This window comes from Rhinolophus sinicus, chromosome 7 (genome assembly GCF_057876585.1).
Source record: "Rhinolophus sinicus isolate RSI-liver-muscle chromosome 7, RSI-T2T, whole genome shotgun sequence".
Taxonomy (NCBI): domain Eukaryota; kingdom Metazoa; phylum Chordata; class Mammalia; order Chiroptera; family Rhinolophidae; genus Rhinolophus; species Rhinolophus sinicus.
Window position 1 is genome coordinate 45,899,738 of NC_142507.1, and position 21,880 is coordinate 45,921,617.

The window sequence follows — 21,880 nt, forward strand, 5'->3', positions numbered from 1 at the left end:
AAGTAAAGTTAGATTTAGAAGCTAAGGTACAGCTGGGGCTTTCCTTGTAAAGAAATGATCTGATGGTTTTGAGAAGTTTTTTTGTGGTACATGGATGTGAAACTGGGTGGTAGGAGGAAGCTGTGTTTCCCATGCTAAGTAAATAGGACGCTGCTGTATAGGGCAGGATTGGGGATAGTTCATCCTGATGCATCTGTGCTTATACAGAAGGATTCCTATGACAACGTCCTTATTCTTACAGATGAGCTATTTTAACTTTATTGAGCTATAACTCACATACCATGTAATTCAGCCGTTTAAAGTATACAATTCAGTGTTTTTGTAGCATGTTCACAGGGTGGTGAACCATTACCGCAATCAGTTGTAGAACATTTTCATCACTCCAGAAAGAAACCCCGTATCTATGAGCAATCGTCATTCTCCTCTAATCCCTGCCCCAGGCAACCACTAATCTACTTTCTGTCTCTGTAGATTTGACGATTCTAGTATATCATATTCATCACGTACAAATGTGGTGTTTCTGACAGGCTTCTTTTACTTAGCATGCTTTTCATCTGGGCTGTAGCACAGATCATAACTTTATTCCTTTTTATGGCTGAGTAATATTCCTGTGTGTGTGTGTGTGTGTGTGTGTGTGTGTGTGTACGTGTACGTACCATATTTTGTTTATCCGTTCATCTGTTGATAGACACTTGGGCTGTTTTCACATTTTGGCTGTTGTGAATAACGGTGCTTGCTGTGAGCATGGGTGTACAAGTGTTTAAGTCCCTGTTTTCAATTTTTTTGTACATATGGGGAGGTGCCAAAAAAATGTATACATATGGTTTGTAGTCATCTTTTGTTATTGGTATATATTATTACAACTTTAATACAGTTTTTTCCTTTCTTAAAATGTGCATACATTTTTTTGGCATCCCCTGTATATAGCTAGATATACTAGAATTGTTGGGTCGTATGGTAATTCTATGTTAACGTTTCTGAGGAACCATCAAACTGTTTTCCTCAGTGGTTCACCATTTTATACTCCCACCAGAAATGCACAGGAGTTCTAATTTCTCCACCTCCTTGCCAACACTGGTTATTTTCTGTTTTTTTAATTGTTTGTTTTTGTTGGATGTGAAGTGATACCTCATTGTGGTTTTGATTTTCATTTACCTAATTATTAGTGGTGTTGAATATCTTTATATATGTGCTTACCAGACATCTGTATATCTTCTTTGGAGAAGTCTAGTCAAGTCCATTGCCCATTTTTGAATTGTTTTTTTTGTTGTTGAGTTGTAGGAGTCCTTTATATATTCTAGGTACTAACCCCTTACCAAGATACATGATTTGCAAATATTTTCTCCCATTCTGTGGGTTGCCTTTTTATTCTGTTGATACGTCCTTTGATGTACAAAAGTTTTTAATTTTGATGAAGTCCAGTTGGTTTTTTCTTTTGTTGCCTGTACTTTTGGTGTCATATCAAAAAAATCGTTGTCAAATCCACTGTCATGAAGCTTTTCACCTATATTTTCTTCTAAGAGGTTTAGAGCGTTACAGTTTTAGCTCTTACATTTAGGTCTTTGAGCCGTTTTAATTTTTGAATATGGTGTGAGGTAAGGGTCCAATTTAGCCACTTTTGCTTGTGGCTATTCACTTTTCTCAGCATCATTTTTCTGTAACTCTAAGAAAATATACTGCAAATTAAACTATGATAGCTACCAGTTATAAGACATCCTGATTTCAAAGACGTTAATTTGAAAAAACATGTCTCTTAAAACCAGTGAAATGTAGTAATTAAAAAAAAAAGATATATTTAATTTGTAATCCACTTTTTCTACTTACTATATTGTGAAATAGCTTTACATGTTAATATACTTCTACCCTATTATTTTAAATGCATAGTATTTCATTGTACAGATTTTATCCTGGATTAAAAAAAGATTTCATCTTTTTTTTTCTTCCTCCTTTTTCCCCCTCCCCCCTCCACTCCGGTTGAACCCATTGTTTCTCAGTCTAGTTGTGTAGGACACAGCTCCCTGACCTGATTCAGTTAGTCGCCAGTCATTGGTCGGCCGCTTACAGCAGCTCATGGCAACTCTCGGCTGCCGGCCGCTCACGCTGGCTGCCGGCCACTCACGCTGGCTGCCGGCCACTCATCCTGGCCACTCACACTAGCCCACAGCAGCCCGCTGCAACACATGGCAGCCCATGGCAGCTCACAGCAGCCCAGCTCCAGGGAGAGCCATTGTTCACAATCTTAGCTGTAGAGGGTGCAGCTCACTGGTCCATTTGGGAATCAAACCAGCGACCTCGGTGCTAGAAGCATGGCGCTCCAACCACCTGAGCCACCAGGCTGGCCCAGATTTCACCTTTTTTGTATGCAAAAGAAGTTCACATTTAAAATATTTTTATCCACGTTGAAAAAACAGTTTTCTATTTTGCTGATGCTGTGTTTGATTTTCAGTTGTGTAGCTCCCATACATAGTAATATCCTGCTGTTGTCTAAAATGGTTTTGTGATAGCATGCCAGATTTGGCCTGTTGGCCATAGTTGACTGACCTCTGCTTTACACTCTTAAAAAATTGTTGATTGGGCCGGCCCGGTGCCTCAGGCGGTTAGAACTCCGTGTTCCTAACTCCGAAGGCTGCCGGTTCGATTCCCACATAGGCCAGTGGGCTCTCAACCACAAGGTTGCCAGTTCAATCCCTCGAGTCCCGCAAGGGATGGTGGGCTCTGCCCCCAGCAACTAAGATTGAACACGGCACCTTGAGCTGAGCTGCCTCCCGGATGGCTCAGTTGGTTGGAGCACGGGCTCTCAACCACAAGGTTGCCAGTTCAATTCCTTGACTCCCGCAAGGGATGGTGGGCAGCGCCCCCTGCAACTAAAAATTGAACACGGCACCTTGAGCTGAGCTGCCGCTGAGCTCCCGGATGGCTCAGTTGGTTGGAGTGCACCCTCTCAACCACAAGGTTGCCGGTTCGACTCCTGCGACGGATGGTGGGCTGTGCCCCCTGCAACTAGCAACGGCAACTGGACCTGGAGCTGAGCTGCGCCCTCCACAACTAAGACTGAAAGAACAACAACTTGAAGCTGAACAGAACCCTCCACAACTAAGATTGAAAGGACAACAACTTGACTTGGGGAAAATAAATAAATAAATAAAAATAAATAAAATCATTAAAAAAAAAAATTGTTGATCCTAAAGAGCTGTTTATATAGCTAATATCTATTAATATATACTGCATTAGAAATTAAAATTGAAGATTTTGGGGGGGAGAGGTGGGAAATAAGATTTATTATTTCCTTGCTTACAGTTTCTCTCTAATATTATCTTAAGTATAGCCATATTCACATAGGGAGATGGGGTGGTAGAAAAAATTGCTTCTTGCTTTGTTTTCAATAGTGGGGAGAGAAGCCAATCCCCTCTTCTATTGCTTTCTTGGGTTGGGAGAATTGTGGGAGCAAACAGAATTGTGAACAGTTAAACTGGGAAACTTGTAAAACAAGTATATTCAAACACACATTTCATTAACCGTCAGGGCAGGGACGTCATATATCACCTCTGGAAATCTCTACAGTACCCCCATCAGAAGAGAATGAAAAAGGCAAATCACTTCTTAGCATTATTATGAAAGTCGTTTTTACTTCACAGACCCCCTGAAAGTATCTTGGGGACCCCCACATATCCCCAGACCACATTTGAAAACTGCTGGCCTAATTTGTATGTAGTAGGTGTTCAGTAAATGTTGAATGAATGAACACAGTCCCTGTATTGATAAGGGCACAGAGAAACTAAATTAAGTGCTTGATTTTATGGTATGTGAGACAGATAAGCTCTGTGGCAATTTACAGTAGGGCCAACTGACAGGAGCTAGAGTAGCCCAGAAAGAAAGGTTTATAGAAATGTTTTCCTAATTGTTTTAATTTGATAATGTATCTAAAACAAGACTAAAAAAAAAAAAAATCTTGGTAATCCATGAAATAGATTTTGTTGCCATTAGAAATTTCCTAAAGTTTTCTGAACTTTGTATCAGAAGTCTACAAAAGAGCAAAAGAGGTTACACACTAAATTTTCAACATTGAGTTTTCCTTGTAAATAACATAGTAACAAGGAAGTTACTAAATAAGTATTTGGGAATTACCTGTGAGTGGGTTAGTATATATGTATGTATTTATAGATAAATTCTGTTTGTATTTCTCTAAGAGTTATTCTTTGCAGTACCTTTCTTTTTTGGCTAGAGCTAATGTTTTAGTGTAAAAGTTTTGAATAATTGCCCTTTTCATTCCAAATCAATATTTCGATGGTTTTGATGTTTCAGATTCGTTACATTTCCCAAACACAAGGCCTGCCAGCTGAATATCTTCTCAGTGCCGGGACAAAAACAACCAGGTTTTTCAACAGAGATCCTAATTTGGGGTACCCACTGTGGAGGCTTAAGGTCAGTCTCTTCTACTATATTACCCATTCCTGTACTCCTTACTCCCAACTTTAAATTTTAAATTTGTTATTATCTTGAGGTGGAGGAGGGGGCAAGGCCGGGGGTGGGGGGGTGGAATGTATGTTTGCAGGAGGAAATACTTTGAAAAATTATTTCATTGTACACATTTGGCCTTATCCTTAGTTAAAAAACAAAACTTTAAATGCTAGTTCCATTGGCTGAATTAATTTTGTATATTTGAATCAGCAGTTGAGAAGGAGGTGTGGAGAGTAGTTGTCACCATTAAGCCATAGGAAAAACTAGAGTAATTTAGTAATGACTATTTTTTAGAGAATTCTCACTAAATATGACAAAACATAATTTCCTAAATGCCCACATTAAGTCCTTACATAGTTTCTTTAAACAAATATCTGCTTTTTACTTACTAAAGAGCATACCCTTTAATTTGAAATATCACTGAATAATTTGATTAACTCTGTGACTCTGCCTCTGAGCCTTTGCATAGTTAGCATTTGAAATACCATCCCATTTGAAAGTAGCTTTAAGAGAAAAACGGTAATGTCCCTTCTTACCTGGCATTCGTCATCATTGCTTGCTCATTTATTTTATCACTGTTGAAAGAGGGTGGCTAGATATCAAGGTCACATCTCTCCACTGGGAGGTTTTCTAGTTGTAGAAAGCTTTTCTAGTTGTCCCTTCTTACTTTGATATTTGCCATCTCTGGTTGGCAAGGTGATGACACTTGTTTCTTTGTATTCTGGCTTTAGTAAGAATAAAATGTGAAAGTAATACACAGATGGAATTTTTTTTTAATCTATATTTTATAGACACCTGAAGAACATGAATTGGAGACTGGAATCAAATCAAAAGAAGCTCGGAAGTACATTTTTAATTGTTTAGATGACATGGCTCAGGTGAGTATAGAAACTTTAAAGATGCCAGACATTTATGTATCGCTTTACTCAGAAATACACTTCTGCTGGTTATATTAAAGATAGGTTCAAGCTGTTATGTTCTAGTATATGTTTTTATATTTTACAGAAATAAATATATTAATATTCTGTCATGTATTAAAAGAGCATTTGAATCCTAACAAAGGGTACTTTTATATATTTCTTCCTTGCTTTTGCTAAACTGGTCTTGTTACATGTCCGTGTTTTTTTTTTTTTTAATGATAAAGAGTTCGAATTACTTTTTATTTTTTTTTTAATTTATTTTTTAAATTTATTGGGGTGACAATTGTTAGTAAAATTCCATAGATTTCAGGTGTACAATTCTGTATTACATCATCTATAAATCCCATTGTGTGTTCACCACCCAGAGTCAGTTCTCCTTCCATCACCATATATTTAACATGTCAGTATTTTGAAATATTGTTTATGAAGGTTTCGTTCTTGTCTAGTTTATCTAGTAAATACTTACATGAGAGCTAACATTTATTGAGTGCTTATTACATTCAACACTGTTGGAACACTTTACACTTTTGTCATTTAATCTTTTCAACAATGGGAACTTTTATATTTAAGTAATAATAGTCACTTTTACTTGTTTGATTCAAATTTTGAATGAACAGAAATTTTTTTAGCCTTATTCTACCAATAAACTCTACCAAACGGAAGATTTTAATTAGGCAGCATGAGAAGAGCTTCCACCTATGAAAATGATTATGCTATAATAAAAAGAATTTCCTCAGGTGTTTCTCTTGAGCAAAATATATATATAGTTTGGAGACAAAGCAGATATTTAGTGGCAGCAGTAAAGGTTAAAATACGAAGTGTAATATTTCTAACTTTCCTCTGAAGGTGAATATGTCCACAGACTTAGAAGGAACAGACATGTTGGCAGAGAAGGCAGATCGACGAGAATACATTGATCTGTTAAAAAAAATGTTAACAATTGATGCAGATAAGAGAATTACTCCTCTGAAAACTCTTAACCATCAATTTGTGACAATGACTCACCTTCTGGATTTTCCACATAGCAATCAGTGAGTATGACAGGGTTTGGTGTTTTGCCATGATGTGCTTCTCTGTTGAGTTGCCATCTTTTAGGTTTATGGAAGTATCATGTGAGCAGCAGCTTTGGGGCTTGCATATGTGGTGTGTGTCTTTCTTGTTGAAAAATTATGAAATTAAAAATTAGATGTGTATTTTTCCTCTTCATAGTTTTAAAAACTCTTGATTCATTTTTATCTGAAAGTACTCAGGGGAAAAACATTGGTCCATATTCATCTTGAGTTATTTTCTATTTAAATCTTAGCATTCATTTTATTGACTCTTTGCTCTTTTTTCCAGTGTTAAGTCTTGTTTTCAGAACATGGAGATCTGCAAGCGGAGGGTTCACATGTATGATACAGTGAGTCAGATCAAGAGTCCCTTCACCACGCATGTTGCCCCAAATACAAGCACAAATCTAACCATGAGCTTCAGCAACCAACTCAATACAGTGCACAATCAGGTATGTGGTAAATGGTTTCGGAAACTTAAACCTAGGAGGGGTAGACGCCAGTAAGAATACAGGGTGAGGGAAAGAAACCAGTCTGCTTTGGTGGTCTTTTTGCTTCTTAAGAATTTTCTACTTGGCAAAAGTGATGGAAGACAGAGTAGACAGATAATACCTATTAGTCATGTGCTGACCATAATTAATTATGAAAGGCCTAATCCATGCGCTCATAGTCACAGCATAGTCACACAGGTGGAGCCTGGCTATCGTTCTGCTTACCGCTGTTAGTGGGACTGACTTTAGCCAAATGACTCTCATTATATCTATTATGTCTCATTATATCTATTGAAGGGGGTTTCCAGTAACTTTTTTTTTACATGCTGTACGTTAGTCCCAGAACTTATTCATCTTACAAGTAGAAGATTGTACCCTCTGACCACCTTCACCAGTTCTCCCTCCCGTCTCTACCCCTAGCAACCACCAGTCTACTTTCTGTTTCTATGAGTTCAGTTGGGGTTTTCTATAATTAACTTGAAGAGTGGTTTTGCATTTCTTTGCTAAACAGTGATATTTAGATTTAACTTGGTTTCTTAAGATGTGTGCTTCCTAATTTTTTAGTTAGGTCTGCTTTTTAAATGAGATTTGGTGGGATCTCACATCCATCAACTTTTTGCACAGAAAGAAGAGGTAGGGGTTTATACGGCCTCAACCAGTACAGAACCATTTTTTATTCTTTGTTTTCTTATTCAACCTTATAATATGCCTGAAATCTAGAGACTGGGAAAATTTCTTAAACAGGGTTACTTCAAAGACAGCATTACATTTTAAAACTTTAAGTTTTTATGGATAGAGTCTGTGTGTGTAAAAATATTGTTATCTCTGTGCCAATATACAACTATAATGTTTTTGTTGTTTTTAGGCCAGTGTTTTAGCTTCCAGTTCTACTGCAGCAGCTGCTACTCTTTCTCTGGCTAATTCAGATGTGTCACTGCTGAACTACCAGTCGGCGGCTTTGTACCCGTCGTCAGCAGCGCCCGTTCCTGGAGTTGCCCAGCAGGGCGTCTCCTTGCAGCCTGGAACCACCCAGATTTGTACTCAGACAGATCCATTCCAGCAAACGTTTATAGTATGTCCGCCTGCTTTTCAGAGTAAGTGGGGAAACTCCCGTATCCTACGGTGTTCCGTCAACCCTGCCTGCTTTAGGCAGACCCTGATTAGGTATCTAGCTGTATAGTTTTGGTCTTTGAAAAGTTTGATCTCTGTCTCTGATTAGGAAGATAACTAACATTAACAAAGTGGATTTACCCTTTTTATGTTGGTTATTTATCTAATTATGATACTAACTGACACATTATAGGAGTTCAATTAACATTTCCTTATTTGAATTGCCTGATACCTGTTTTTTTGCCCATTGAGACCTTGCACCAATGTCATATATCTTGTATAAACTTGTTCCCCAATATGCAGGATATATATATACATTTTGAGAAAATGTGTCGTAAACACAACTGCTATATATTGAATCTTATTTCCTATATCATTCTGTTATAAAATAAAATTATAGTGTTCCAAATAAAAGGCGATTTTATTATAAAATGTAAAAACCATGTTTAAGAACGTGGAAACCTCTTAAGTTACATCAGAAATAAAGATCATTATTTATTGAACTGAAAACTTCTATACGCTGAGGTGCTTGTGTGGGGAAGACATTAAGATTATCTACTTCAGGTTATGAATCGTTATTCCTACAGACTCCTATTAACAGGAACAGAAGAGCTGAAGAAGGTGGCTCTGACCCCATGTGTTGCAATAAGATTTTAATTTTCACATTCCCATCCTGCCCCGTTTTCTTATATTATAATTCAGTCTGTTCACTTCCTTTTTTCCTGAAATCTGGGAAATGTGTGCTGTTTGATCTGGTGAGTCATTTAAAGGGTTAAATTATGTTGAGGATATTTTCTGATGACACATTTGTGACGTTACCAGTAGAAAATCGATCTCAGTGCCCTATGGGAATAAACCAGGAGTCAGGCTTCTCATGACACTTTACATAAAAGTGGATAGCTTTTTTTTTTTTTGAATGTTTTGACTTCAGTTACTTACTGACTGTGACCCTTTTGTTTGTTTGGTTTTTGACAGAGTTGGGGCAAGCAGAAGGCAAAGTGGGGCTAGGGGAGACTGAGAGATTACCGGGAGGACAAGGGAGCAATAGTAAAGCAGGGAGAGGCCGCAGGGAGAGCTGAGGCGCAGACTCAAAACCCGTAAATGCAAATTAGCCGAGCTTACCGAATGCTTTTCTGCACATGCTGCATAATAGTAAATTCTATACTTTGGGTCATCATATGCTGAGTGATTCTTCTACAGACTTTAGCATTTAGCCCCCTACCCCCTCACCTTTTCCAAAGTGAGTTTCATTGGAACAGTTTTCACAGGTGGGACTCCCAAGTTTTCTGTTTCTTCTCAGATGATATTTAAGAGATGAGGCAGAAGACCTTTTTATTAGTTCCTTTAACAAAACAAAATGTAAACTGAAGAGGTACAGAGGGAAAGTGGTATAAACCCTTTTTGGTATAATTAGGTAAGCTTTGGACATTATTTTCCTATTTAGGAAGTCTAAATCACCTGAGGAGCCAGGGAGAGCAAAGTTCAGAATTTCCAAGTGAAAGGGAGTTTTTAAATTAAGGTAATGACGATGATGAAAGCTGCTATGTATTACTACGTGGCAGACAGTGCTCTGAGCGCTCTTATATGTACTGATTCATCCTTACAAACAGCCTTAGGAAGTGGGTAATGTCATGATGCCCAAGTTATAGATGAGAAAATTGATCATGATTCCCTCATCTGCCCAGAGTCTTTATAACTAGTTAGTGGTATTTGAACCCAGGCAGTGGGGTTCATACCAGCTTATGTATTTTGAAGTATTGTTCCGTATGATCTCTCAGTATTGAAACTCAAAGAGCTGTAGAGTTTGTCAATTGATTTGCCAGCCACAGGCACATGCTGGTTTCTGCCCAACAGTCTTCTGTTCCAGATTGTCAACGTTGCTTTCACGATCTTCTCTTTTACAAGGTATCTCTACTTGGAGGAGGGAGAAGTAGGCCTTCCGAAATTAGACAGTTTTACTGTTCTTCCCATGCTTGCGTGGCTTTTTACTTAAAGGGCTATGTTCAGCAGAACAAAATATTAATCCATAGTTCAGGGGAGAACCTTCCAGAATTGTTGCCTTTTGTTAATTCTTTGTTTCTACTTGGGGTTCCTTGAAAAAGCTAGTTTTAAACTATTAATAGCTTGACTGCTGAGGCTTAGCCTAAATTAGCAATCTAATAATACTTAAGAGTTATATTTGTAGGTCAGTAGTATAAATACTACTTTCTATACTATTCTGGTTGACCAAAAAAGATACACATTTTGCTCAGTGGAAATTATTATTCTGTAATTTTGTCCCCTTTTACTTCATTACCCTGGGACACATAGATGAGCTTCTGTAGTGAACATTTCTTCCTAAACGTTGCCTCCTCAGTTCCTATTAATCTGTTGGAGGCTATTACAATAACATTGTTTTGTAGTTAGCCACGTGTTCTGGGAGTATAGACAAGAATTTTAGTGTTGCTTAGCTTTCTTATTAGATAGCATTGCTTTCGGAAGAATGGTGGTAAGTTTTTTTATCTGGATATCTGGATTTGTTTCCTTTTATTTTTAGAGTAAGTAGCATTTTTAAAAAAGTTGTTAGAGTGTTTTAATTATGATTTTACTAGTCCCTCTTAGTTTGTATGTTGTGTTTATGTTTTCCTATATGACAACTTGTTACTAAATTACTTGTAAATTACTGAAACGGAAAATTAGAAGACTTGCTGAAAACAACAGTATTCGAGTTTATGAGTTATGTTCACTTGATACCTCCATAGTAATACTGAGAGAAATTAGTTGGTAACAGCTTAAAAAGCGTCACTGATGGAATATCTAATTAAAATGTTTGTGTTCTCACTTAGCAAAACTGAAGGCATTAGTGAATTAGAGGCATAATAGGAACTTAAATTCTCTATGTTGAAAGTTTTGATAAGGTAGGTTTAAAAGAAAGCTCTCTTCTCAATTTTTGGCAAGAGGGAGAACTATCTTGAGAGCCTCTCTTTTCCCCAGAATGAGATATTCCTATTTGTAGGAAACATTTATTCAGCATTTGTGCCCAGAGAGCATAATGAATAAAAAGATAAATGAGGTGTGGTCACTGTTTTAAAGGCAGCATAAAGTTCTTGATTTTCCTAGCTACCCAAGCTGCAAAAAAGCCTTATTAGAAAGCTGTCAGTGACCAGAGCAGATTTCTAAAATAAGTAGAAAAAAGTGTTTCTGTAAACCAACGTGTGTACTTTTGAAATATTTTTATTCTAGGCATAATTTCTTCAGTTCACATACTGGTTAAAGAAAAAAATATGACTAATTTGTGAACTAAGTGATATTTTTTGCGGTGTAGGGTAAAACATCCCCTTAAAATAGTCTATAAACAAAAGGGTAACTTACGTGATAAAGTGTTGAGCTTTTCGTAATACTTTCTTATCTAATTTAACCAAAAGTTATAATTATATTTAAGACTTTGCTTTTTAATAGATTACATTTAAAAAATACTTTTTTCCCCCAAATTGATCAAAAGTTGGATGTGTCTTACTAAGTGAAGGTTTTTGTTTGTTTGCTTTTGCCTGTACTGTTAATGGGAATTGGATGGCTTGTTTTGGTCATGTTTTGGATGGTCATGTTTTAAGTTTTGTGGGATGAACAATATTTTAGAATCCCCTTAAATCAGCCCTCCGTCCCTGTTTGGGACACATTTTTATTAATCTAACCTAAAGGAACCACATCTCCATTTTCTTAACTCCCCAGACTTCTGTGAAGCTTCTTTGTCTTAAGCGTCTAGAACGGAAACCTAGGTGGTAGACTATTTGAACAGAAAAGCTAAAAACAAACAAAAGAAGCCCAAACAAACAACATCCGCAGACCTGGCAAAGCCATTTAACTGTGCTGTTGTTTTCTACAGCTGGGCTGCAAGCAACAACAAAGCATTCTGGATTCCCTGTGAGAATGGATAATGCGGTGCCAATTGTGCCCCAGGCCCCAGCTGCTCAGCCACTGCAGATCCAGTCGGGGGTTCTTACGCAGGTAAAAGCCAGAGCAACCCGGAGACTCAGGCGCTGCTGCTGCAACACTATTGGGAATCAGATATTTTGTCCTAGAAAAGGGTGTTTGCTTTTGACTGTAAGGTCTTTCTTGGTCACGATTCAGTGGACTTGGATTGAAACACCTACGATGGAGTCACGTACTCATTCCTGACACTGTTGCAACTCTGCCAGTGTCTTCCCGAGACTTGCAGGGAGAAATATCCAGACTTGGGGAAAATTTAGTTTTGTGAGATGACGCTAAGTTTTTGTCTTGGCTCTTAGAGGTGTAGCACACATGTAAGGGCATTCTGGTTCTGAAAGTGAAAGGTTCCCCTTGTGCTTCCTTAGTGTCCTCTTTGCTCCCTCCTTCAGAATTTCGTCACAGTTGAGAGGCTGGATCTTATCAGGATGCCTCAAGTATTATATTCCTTTATTCCTTGTGTTTAATTAGCCTGTAGAAAGCTTTGAAACTTTATACCTGCCGTGGAGCATGTGACTAAAAAGGTCAAAAAAATCATAAGGATTCATATAAGCAACAAATGTTATATTTTCTATTTTCTGTGTAAACGTTTATGGCCCATGACACACAGGAAATTCTGAAATCCCAAACCCCAAGTTTGTGAGTAGAAATTCTTAATATGTGCCTTGGTGAGCTGAGTTTTGGATCTGGCCCAAGAAGGCTTTCCCTCCTTTTTCGCTTTAGGCCATTGACACTTGACCTAGTGGGCCCGTGCTGTGTACAGTTGGGGGGGCAAGTTGTGTTTGGCACATCATTTGAGATGATAGAAAAGGACTGCGTATTGTTGGTAATAAGCTGGGGGGAGTGCGAAGCCTTCTGAATCCAGACTACCTGCCTCCGCGTGTGTTTCACTCACCTGCCTCATCTACGTTTCAGGGAAGCTGCACACCACTAATGGTAGCAACTCTCCACCCTCAAGTAGCCACCATCACCCCGCAGTACGCGGTGCCCTTCACTCTGAGCTGCGCAGCCGGCCGGCCGGCGCTGGTTGAACAGACTGCCGCTGTACTGGTAATGCCCTCACTCGATTGTGTTACTAACGGACTTTCTTTGGTTTCTTTCTTTTTTCTTTTTTCCTGTTCGTCTTTGTTCTGTTTTCTTCTGGTTTTCTCATTTTTCAAAACCAGTTTTCAGCCTAGTCTTTGCAGAGGGCATGGAAGCATGTGCCATCTTGTGGCTGTGTTCTTGCTACATCTTTAATGTCTCTTTGTTTTCCTCCCCACCTTTGCGCAAGCTCTGTTTGACTCTGGTGTTCAGTGTGGCTCTGTAAGGAGCCAGGCCCCTTGATTCTTCTTTGCCAGCCTAGTGGGATAAAAGCTCTCGGTGTAGTCTCAGAAGAGCATCAACACGGTTACGTTTTCTGCCCTCTCTTTTATCCTCTGCTCCTTGAGAATGAAAGGAATGGCCTTTAGTTTGGCTCTGCTATAGGTACCTGGATGGCCAAAATTTGAACTATTTGGCAAGTTAGCTTCCTTTTTCATTTGCTGTTTTAAGCTTCTAAAACTTTTGTGCACGTAGAAATGTTTAAGATGCCCTTAATTTACTGCTTCATCAGTTGATACTAACCTTCCTTCTGTGAACACATAGATCCCCTTTTTGTCACTCATGATCAGTGGCAGCTCATATCTTCCATTTAAAGATGTTCCCTTTAGAATCCTTTTAGGCCGTGTTTCATTTGTTGGTTAAAATTAAAGGTGATCTCATTTTTAGGGGGTTATGGAGAGATCATTTTACAAATAGTCCTTTATACAAAGGTGAAAACGTGGCTGAAAAACTTTATGCAAATACAATATTTGTTACTAAAAGTCATGGGAAAGGTTATTAAATGCAGCAGCAAATGTAACCTGGGGCTCAGAGATAGGAAGAAACAAACAAAAAGGACTTTGAGGTATATTTCAGAATTTACCTTAAGAATTGTTACCTTAAGAGTGATTTTTAGATGTGTTTTGGTTTATTTGGGGGTTTGTTTATTAGAATTGTTGACTGGACAGCCAGCATTTCATGGCTTGAAATTTAAAATTAAGCAAGCATTTAACAACGTAACTGATACTACTGACTCCTGATATTTCCACATCTTTGAAAAGAGGCTTTCAGTTGCTTTTGTTGTTTCTCACGGACTCACGTGAGTGAAAACACTTCCAGAAACACACTTTAGTTGTTGCAATTTGTTTGGTTTTCATTTTAAAAGATGGTATCACCTCCAGGTTAATTATATCATAAGCATAAAACCCAAGTGCAAGGAAGTCAGATATATTTTCAATTTAGCTGATCCAAACCACTGCTTTTAACTTGCTCACCTGTAGTTTCGAGGTTGGAGTATTAGTTGACATGTCTCTTTTGCTGCTTCTCTTAAGTTTGCACTAGTCACTTGCTAAGCTTTGCATATTTTTGTTCTTCCTCTGTCAAAACAGTTTCGTCGCTTGGAACGCCAGATTTCTGCCTCACGTTGGAATGTTATTATTTCTTGCTCTGTATTAAACTACATGCTTTGTCTTGTGCAGGTGTTGGCTTATGGAAAGACGCATGGTGTGACTTAACATATTTCTCTTATTTTTTGTTTTGTTCTGTTTTGTTTTGTTTTCAAATTCTGCATATGGTAGCAGACGTGTTTACAGTTTTTCTGCTTTGAAGGCGTCTTGTTTGGAACCAGTATTTGTAACAAGTGGATCTGTTACTTGCAGAAATATTTTTAAAACAGTGTCTTGATGGTCTTGCAGTTTGAAATTCAAGAAATAGAACCATATGTACACAAGCACTGTAGGTGATTGTACTGTTGAAGTCAAGTTTAAAAAGGAAACTTACAAATCTGTTCCCTTTTTTTTTTTTTTTTAGAAAATGCCAGAATTTCTGAAGTACAGAAAACATATGTGCTGCTGTCTATTGCAAGTGATGTGGCTTGTTAAAAACTAGTAACGATGTATTTCCTTGTAGTGATTAGTTTTTATGTTGAAGTATGTTTCTACAAATGATATATAAAACAATGTTTTAGGTACCTACTAAAAACAAAATATGGTGCTGTCTGCATCTATTTCATAAATATTTTACTTATTGCCTTATTTTAAAATTCTACTAAATGGCTATAAGTGATGAAGTTAGCTTTCCTTTGCTGGCATAAGCTTGTTTGCCAAAGGATTTTTGGCCTTTGGTCATCCACATCTGGCTCCATTTTCCAAGTACTACCCTTTTTAAAAAGGAACAATTCTCCCCTTTGTTTTGTGGGTTGAATTGACCTGATGTCTTACCTGATAGGCACTCAAATGTTAAAATGCCTATTTTTAATCTCAAGGGAGCTGTCTTAACTCTGTTTAGGGTTATTTTGAAAATCTTTGCAAAAATAATACTCCATCATTACACCAGAGCTTCCCTCTGAACTTTCGGACTCCTTTACCATATAGTGCAGACTCTTAACCACAGGGGTCTTCTTTTCTTTAACACCCTGGTGGGCAGGGTGTGGAGGTGGCCAAGGCAAAGCAGTGTGCTCTCTTTCCCTCATCATAAGACTTGTAACCTTGAGCCCCTCTGACCTTTCTTTTTGAATCTCTGCAAGTTAACAGTCTACAAGCAACTTCTCTTAAGATATGAATTTTTCTTTCATCTAAAAAACAAACAAACAAACAAAAAAAACCAAAACAAAACAAAAGCCAAGAATGAGTCAAGTCTGGATCTTTTTGTGTGTTTCCTTACAGCAGGCTTGGCCCGGAGGAACCCAACAAATTCTCCTGCCTTCAACTTGGCAACAGTTGCCTGGGGTAGCTCTCCACAACTCTGTCCAGCCCACAGCAGTGATTCCGGAGGCCCTGGGCAGTGGCCAGCAGCTCACAGACTGGAGGCAAGTGCCCTGTGCTCGTTCGTCCCTGGGAGATTTGTAAGGGCAGATCCATTAGGGGAGGCACACTGGATGATTTGGGGAGACTGGGAAGAAAATAAAGGAAAGGAGAGGTTTGTCTCTGTCTGAAATCCTTTAAGAAGAGAACCCATATCAGGCTAGGAGATGGAGTTAATAAGAAAACTTTGAATATAGGAAAAAGTTAGGTTGTAAGATCAGTAATCATTTGCTTCAGTTTTAAAGAAAGTCTTATGCAATTAGAAACCATACAGTGAAAATCTAAAGCCTTGTTGTAATCCAGGTAGCAAATAAAATGCAGCTCTTTTTGGTAGTTTTAAGTGCTTTTCGTACCTTCTTGACCCTGATTTCCCGGTGTTTTAGACCTTCACTCTTCTCTGTCTCTTTCCGTTGGTACAGGAATGCCCACTCTCATGGCAGCCAGTACAGCACGATCATGCAGCAGCCATCCTTGCTCACTAACCACGTGACGCTGGCCACTGCCCAGCCCCTGAATGTTGGCGTTGCCCACGTTGTCAGACAGCAGCAGTCCAGTTCCTTGCCTTCAAAGAAGAATAAGCAGTCTGCTCCAGTCTCTTCTAAGTAAGTCTCTGTCGGAGCTGATGGTTAAAGCTGGGCCGGTTTGAGAGAGATGTAGCGCCGCTGTGGTGCACACGGTTTTGGTGGGAAGTAGCCAGTGCCGGGGGGAGCCAGGCTTTGTGTCTGGGCGTGCTAAATTACCAGGTGTGTTCTGTCTGTGCTGCTCCCTTCTCCCTGCTGCCACTACAAATCCTGGCCCTCTTTATGCTGGTTTTAGTTTTCTGCCCACGTTACAGAGTGAAATTTGACTGTGGGGTGACGGGTAGGCAGAAATGAAAGCCTGGTAGAGCACATACTTTACTTTTTACTGGAACTTTTATAGTTAAGTGTATTGGCTTGATGATAAGGTAAAAAAGAATCAAAGAGCAAATTGGAAAGCGTTCTGGGGAAAAAATGTATGGTTTTGAGGGCCAAGAAAGGAGTGGCCTTTCTTATGGTCTTTTCTTACAGGTCCTCCCTGGATGTTCTGCCTTCTCAAGGCTGTTCTCTGGTCGGGAGCAGCCCCCTTCGCACCACATCTTACAACCCCCTCGGCCCCGTGCAGGATCCCCACCAGCCCATCGTCATCCCAGACACTCCCAGCCCTCCTGTGAGTGTCATCACTATCCGCAGTGACACCGATGAGGAAGAGGACAACAAATACAAGCCCAGTAGGTAAGATGGCTGACGGTTCACTGGCTCGGCAGCTCCCACCTGGCCTTGGGCTGTTGGCTTCAGGCAAGTGGTCCAGTTTTGGCTACGAAAGGAAGGACTAAAAAGAGGTGTTTTGAAAGCATGGCCTTGGATGAGTGAGCCCAAACACTTAGGCTTCCATAACTGAGCATCGTCATGTCTTCTGTAATACCCTGCACGCTCTTCAGTTAAACCAGCCTTGCAGACACGTGAGATGGAAGGTGGATATTAAGTGTCAGGCTGCTCTGGCTCAGAGTGTGTGTGGTACTACAGACATGATCCCCTGCCTTTAAGGGACTGTAGAGTCAGAAAACACATACATAACAAGCACACAAACAGCAGTTAGTTGCAATGAGACTTGTGTAAAGTCTTAATCTGAAAAGGCCTCTTTGGAAGAGGTAGAACTGTAAGTAGGGCTACCTTCTTTTTCCTCCTCTGCTGTATGGTCTGAGGTTAAGAATTGAACTACCAGATTATTTCCTCTTATCCCGACATCTTAGTGCAAGCCCTTAACTGGGCCATGAACTAAGACATTTAAGAATTGTCATACACGGGATGTAAAGTCCAGCGTAGGGAATAGAGTCAGTGGTATCGCGACAGCTGTATACAATGTCAGAGGGGTAGTAGATTGTGGGGGGGAGTTATCACTTTGTGAGGGGTGTAAATGTCTAATCATTATGTTGTTTTGTACACCTGAAACTAATATAATAAAAAAATAAAAAAAATTGAAAATCAGAAAAACAAGAATTGTTATCCACACCTCTCTCGTAGCATAAACATACTGTCATCAGTGGCCTTGGTTGTTCTGGGCTGTATTCTTCATAGAGGTTGTGTCAAGCACATGGAACAGGGAATAAACCTGCTTTTACCTGAGGACTCACACGTGAAAGTCACGTAGGAGACTTTACAGTCACATATAAATGGAGGTAAATGAACGCTAAAGAGTAATTTTAGAATGAAGTACTTCAAAGGCCTATTTACAAAATGGTATTAACAAATGGTAAGTAGACTCAAAACTAAGTTTTGAAAGTGATTATTGAGCTGCTTTGGAGAAGAAAAGAAGTACATTTTGCAGTAAGGAAAAGTGGCCTAGGAGTGGCAAAAATTGTAACCAGCCGATTGCTTTGACTAGAGTCAAGCCTATTTTAAAAATAAGGAAAAACTACAATTACTAAGTGAAGTAAAATCAGCTTGTGAAGGAACGTTAAAAAAAACCACAGAACATACTGTGAGAAGTTTGATTAGCTCTGAGAAGGAACCATTGTAGTCCGTGAGGGTGATGTGGGTAGGAAGTGGTGTTGGAAGAATCCTGTTGGTCACTCAATGGGAACGGCTAAGAGGCAACATGGAGTCGTCGTTAGCGGTGTGTGCTCTGGAGTCATTCCTTCCCGGGCCTGAATCCTGTCACCACTTGTCACGTGTGCCCTTGGTCAAGTGTCTCAATCTCCCTCGGTCTCAGTTTCCTGAGGACATGGGGACAATGGTACCTACCTTCACAGACGTGTCGTAAGGATTAAATGAGATGTGTGTAGAGGGTAAGACGTGCTGGATGCGGAAGGAGCACTCGTAAGTTTATGGCCACTGTTATCGTGACTGTCGTCACCATCATCATCGTTACGGTGGGAGCACCAGAGACCGTCAAAGAACCATTGCTGAAAGGGGGCTGAATTTCCATGTGTTTTCTTCCCCGCAGCTCTGGCCTGAAGGCCAGGTCTAATGTCATCAGTTACGTCACCGTCAATGATTCTCCAGACTCCGACTCGTCCTTGAGTAGCCCGTACTCCACCGACACCTTGAGCGCGCTCCGGGGCAACAGTGGGCCCCTCCTGGAGGGCCCGGGGAGAGTCGCGGGCGAAGCCGCCGGCACCCGCACCATCATTGTACCTCCGCTGAAAGCCCAGCTTGGCGACTGCACCGTAGCGACCCAGGCCTCCAGTGAGTAGCTCTCAGCTAGAGTGGAATTTTCCTTTGATGCTGTGTATCCTTAATATGTTACTGTCGTCTGTTGATACCAATGGTAGAGACCAGTGCGTAGATTTTTCTTAAAAATTACTTAGTTCAGAAATCAGTTCCTTGTGATGTGAAGTTAGTTTTTGGCCATCAGTTTTTTCTTCCTATTTTTATTTTGCTTGGATTAGTATAGAAATGTATTTGTAGTCTCAGAACTATACTGACTATTGATCGGAGAAGGTTGACAAGACATGTTGTATGGCAGGGAGAATTAGCAAGTAATTTTTTTTTGCCCACAGGTGATTTGATTTTGATAATCCAGAGGTAGACAGGAACTGGTAATATTAACACGTTGCGTACGGATCACGAGAATCTTCATGAGGGATTTAAACCCCGCCGTACGAAACGTGTTAAAAATGACTGCCAGCATTTTTATGGAAAACAATGGGTACTGCAGATCTTTTCTCTCCCAATGTCATAACAGTGATGCTTTTGTGGGTTTATTGTCAACCCATGACTCCATCTTTTTTGCTGGTAGAGCTGGGCTTCGGCTCCTTGGTTCCGTTATTGGGTAATGTGCATGGCAGTAAGAAGCCCCAGATCGCCCTGGCGTGACGCACAAAGTTCACATACTCCGGTGCTGGTCCTCCTGGTCGGTAGTCCTGCAGCGAGTTAAGGATCAGAGCCTTGGAATCCTTGTGTCCAGTCAGGAGGAAGAAAGTTTGGAGGGGCACATGCGTTTCACTTCTTTAGTCCCAGAAGCAGTGAAAACTAATCACATGGCCCCACCTAGAGGCAAGAGGGCCCAGAAAATGTAGTCTTTGGCAAGGCAGCTGTTTTCCAGTGGCAATTCTGTACACCAAAGCAGGGGAGCGTGAATTTTGGGTGTCAGTATAGCTGTCTCTGCCTTGCTTATGTAAATTAGTGTTTTACTATGAATTGTGTACTGCCAGAGACATAAACAGGCTTCCAATTTGAGAGTATTGTGTTAAGTGTGGTTCTCCTCAGAAGTAAACAACTGTCCCATTGCAGACAAGGCAGAAACTTCCTGAGGCCAGACTATTGCAGAACAAGATTCTCAGGAGCTCTTTCTACTGTTGGGTCCAGAGGACGTGGGCTACTCCACACATCACTGAATACGTGCCTCAGCTTTCCTACTGGGACTCCACCAGGAAGCTAATTTTTGAAAATTCATCTTGCTTATTCAAGGACCCTGCAGTTTCTCAGAATTTGAAGACAGTGCGTGCCCAGCAAGATATAATCTCGCCTTCCTTTAAACCCTTCTGATACTTAAATGTGCTGAGTATTACCAGTATCTTACTCAGCTCACATTGTCATTTCTATACTTGTTTAATCCCTTCCTACATCAAAGTAGGCTCCTTGGGGACGGCAACTATGTCCTACTTGTACTTGTATTTCTGGTTAACACCTTGCACATTACAGGAGATTAGATAATATTGACTGAAGTGAACATTTTGAAGATTCTTTATGAGCTTTGTAGCAAGACAGAAATGGATAATACAGTTTTTGTTCTGATGTGAATGTAATTGTGGAAATACGATACACCTGAAACCTTAATGCTTGCAAACCTCGTACCAATGTGGACTGACTGACAGGATGCCATCTGAGGCTTAGGTCAGCGATTCTGACCAGACGTCGACTCTTAACTAACTAAGGCCTGACCCTTTTTTAGGTCTCCTGAGCAGTAAGACCAAGCCAGTGGCCTCAGTGAGTGGGCAGTCATCTGGATGCTGTATCACCCCCACAGGGTACCGAGTGCAGCGTGGGGGGACCAGCGCAGCACAGCCACTCAACCTGAGCCAGGTAAGAGCTAGGGGCTGCGGCCTCCCGTTTGGGTCCCCGCCTATTGCTACTCTCTGGGGAATCCTGCTTCTGGCTGGACTGCTGAATAAAGCCAAATGAAGCCGCTTTTGGTCAAACACTTTGGTGTTCTGTGTCCTGCTCCATATCCACATGTGCTGTGTCTCCATTTCCTCTGTAAGTGTGTCAGGATGTGCATTTCAGGTTTTCCATCAGCCCCTTCTAGTCTGTCCTGGAAAATTAGAGGAATGTCTGGAATTTAGCAAGAGCCCAGGATCCTTTAGTCTATACCTGGTTCTGTACCAGCACATGCTCTGAGACCAGATTCTCTTCCTTCGTCTCTCAGATCGTAAATAACCGGAGCCTCGCACTGTTTACTTGAGGCAAGAGACAGTGAAAAGCTTTCTGGCCACTTAGTCAACTGGTTCTAGTCCTACATGTTATTTGAATCTGGGATTTGGGGCTTTTTCCTCCCATTCTGCTTCTCTGGTGCGGTGGGGAGGGTCAGTATTCTATTTGTGTTCATTCTTTTCTTAGTTAAAATTCTGGTGCTTGTAGTGAGAAAGTGTACACATGAGGGTGTACTTTGTGTGTGTGTGTGTGTGTGTGTGTGTGTATGTGTGTGAGAGAGAGAGAACACGCAAGTGCAAATGTAAGTTCGAGTTAGTGCATGTGTTTTAGGCTCCACAACTCAAGAGGGATGTGAAGAACTTAGAGGAGAACAGAAGAAAACAAGGGCAAGAAAGAAAGGTTAGGAAAAGTTCAAATTCGCTGACACCAGAATAGGGTGAGTTGAGTGAACAGTTCCTAACTGGCAGGAGTGGGTAACCCCGTGAACTCTTGATTCCCCTTTTCCTCTGTTGTACTTAAGAGCATAGCACGGCTGTGTGGGCTGGGTTAGGATCTGTTCTGCCAAGAGGCAGAGGGCTGGATGGCTGCCTTCTGACGGCACTGCCCACCTGGGCGAGTCTGTGCTGTGGGAGC

The 21,880-nt window shown here is 40.3% G+C and overlaps 1 protein-coding gene across 7 annotated transcripts in view; it reads left to right on the top strand.

Moving 5' to 3' along the window:
* HIPK1 (homeodomain interacting protein kinase 1) overlaps positions 1 to 21,880 on the top strand; it is a 48,382-nt gene that overhangs the window by 21,681 nt on the left and 4,821 nt on the right. For 5 of the 7 annotated variants that reach the window (XM_074318589.2, XM_088799497.1, XM_074318588.2 and 2 more), the window contains exons 4-15: positions 4,303 to 4,422; positions 5,250 to 5,336; positions 6,225 to 6,409; positions 6,717 to 6,879; positions 7,784 to 8,012; positions 11,891 to 12,012; positions 12,907 to 13,041; positions 15,717 to 15,859; positions 16,274 to 16,456; positions 16,904 to 17,107; positions 18,819 to 19,060; positions 20,769 to 20,899. In XM_074318589.2, the coding sequence (XP_074174690.2) occupies positions 4,303 to 4,422; positions 5,250 to 5,336; positions 6,225 to 6,409; positions 6,717 to 6,879; positions 7,784 to 8,012; positions 11,891 to 12,012; positions 12,907 to 13,041; positions 15,717 to 15,859; positions 16,274 to 16,456; positions 16,904 to 17,107; positions 18,819 to 19,060; positions 20,769 to 20,899 (1,944 nt within the window). Of the gene's footprint in view, positions 1 to 4,302; positions 4,423 to 5,249; positions 5,337 to 6,224; positions 6,410 to 6,716; positions 6,880 to 7,783; positions 8,013 to 11,890; positions 12,013 to 12,906; positions 13,042 to 15,716; positions 15,860 to 16,273; positions 16,457 to 16,903; positions 17,108 to 18,818; positions 19,061 to 20,768; positions 20,900 to 21,577; positions 21,684 to 21,880 lie in introns of all 7 variants that reach the window. The other 2 variants (XM_088799498.1, XM_088799496.1) reach the window with 2 other exon arrangements.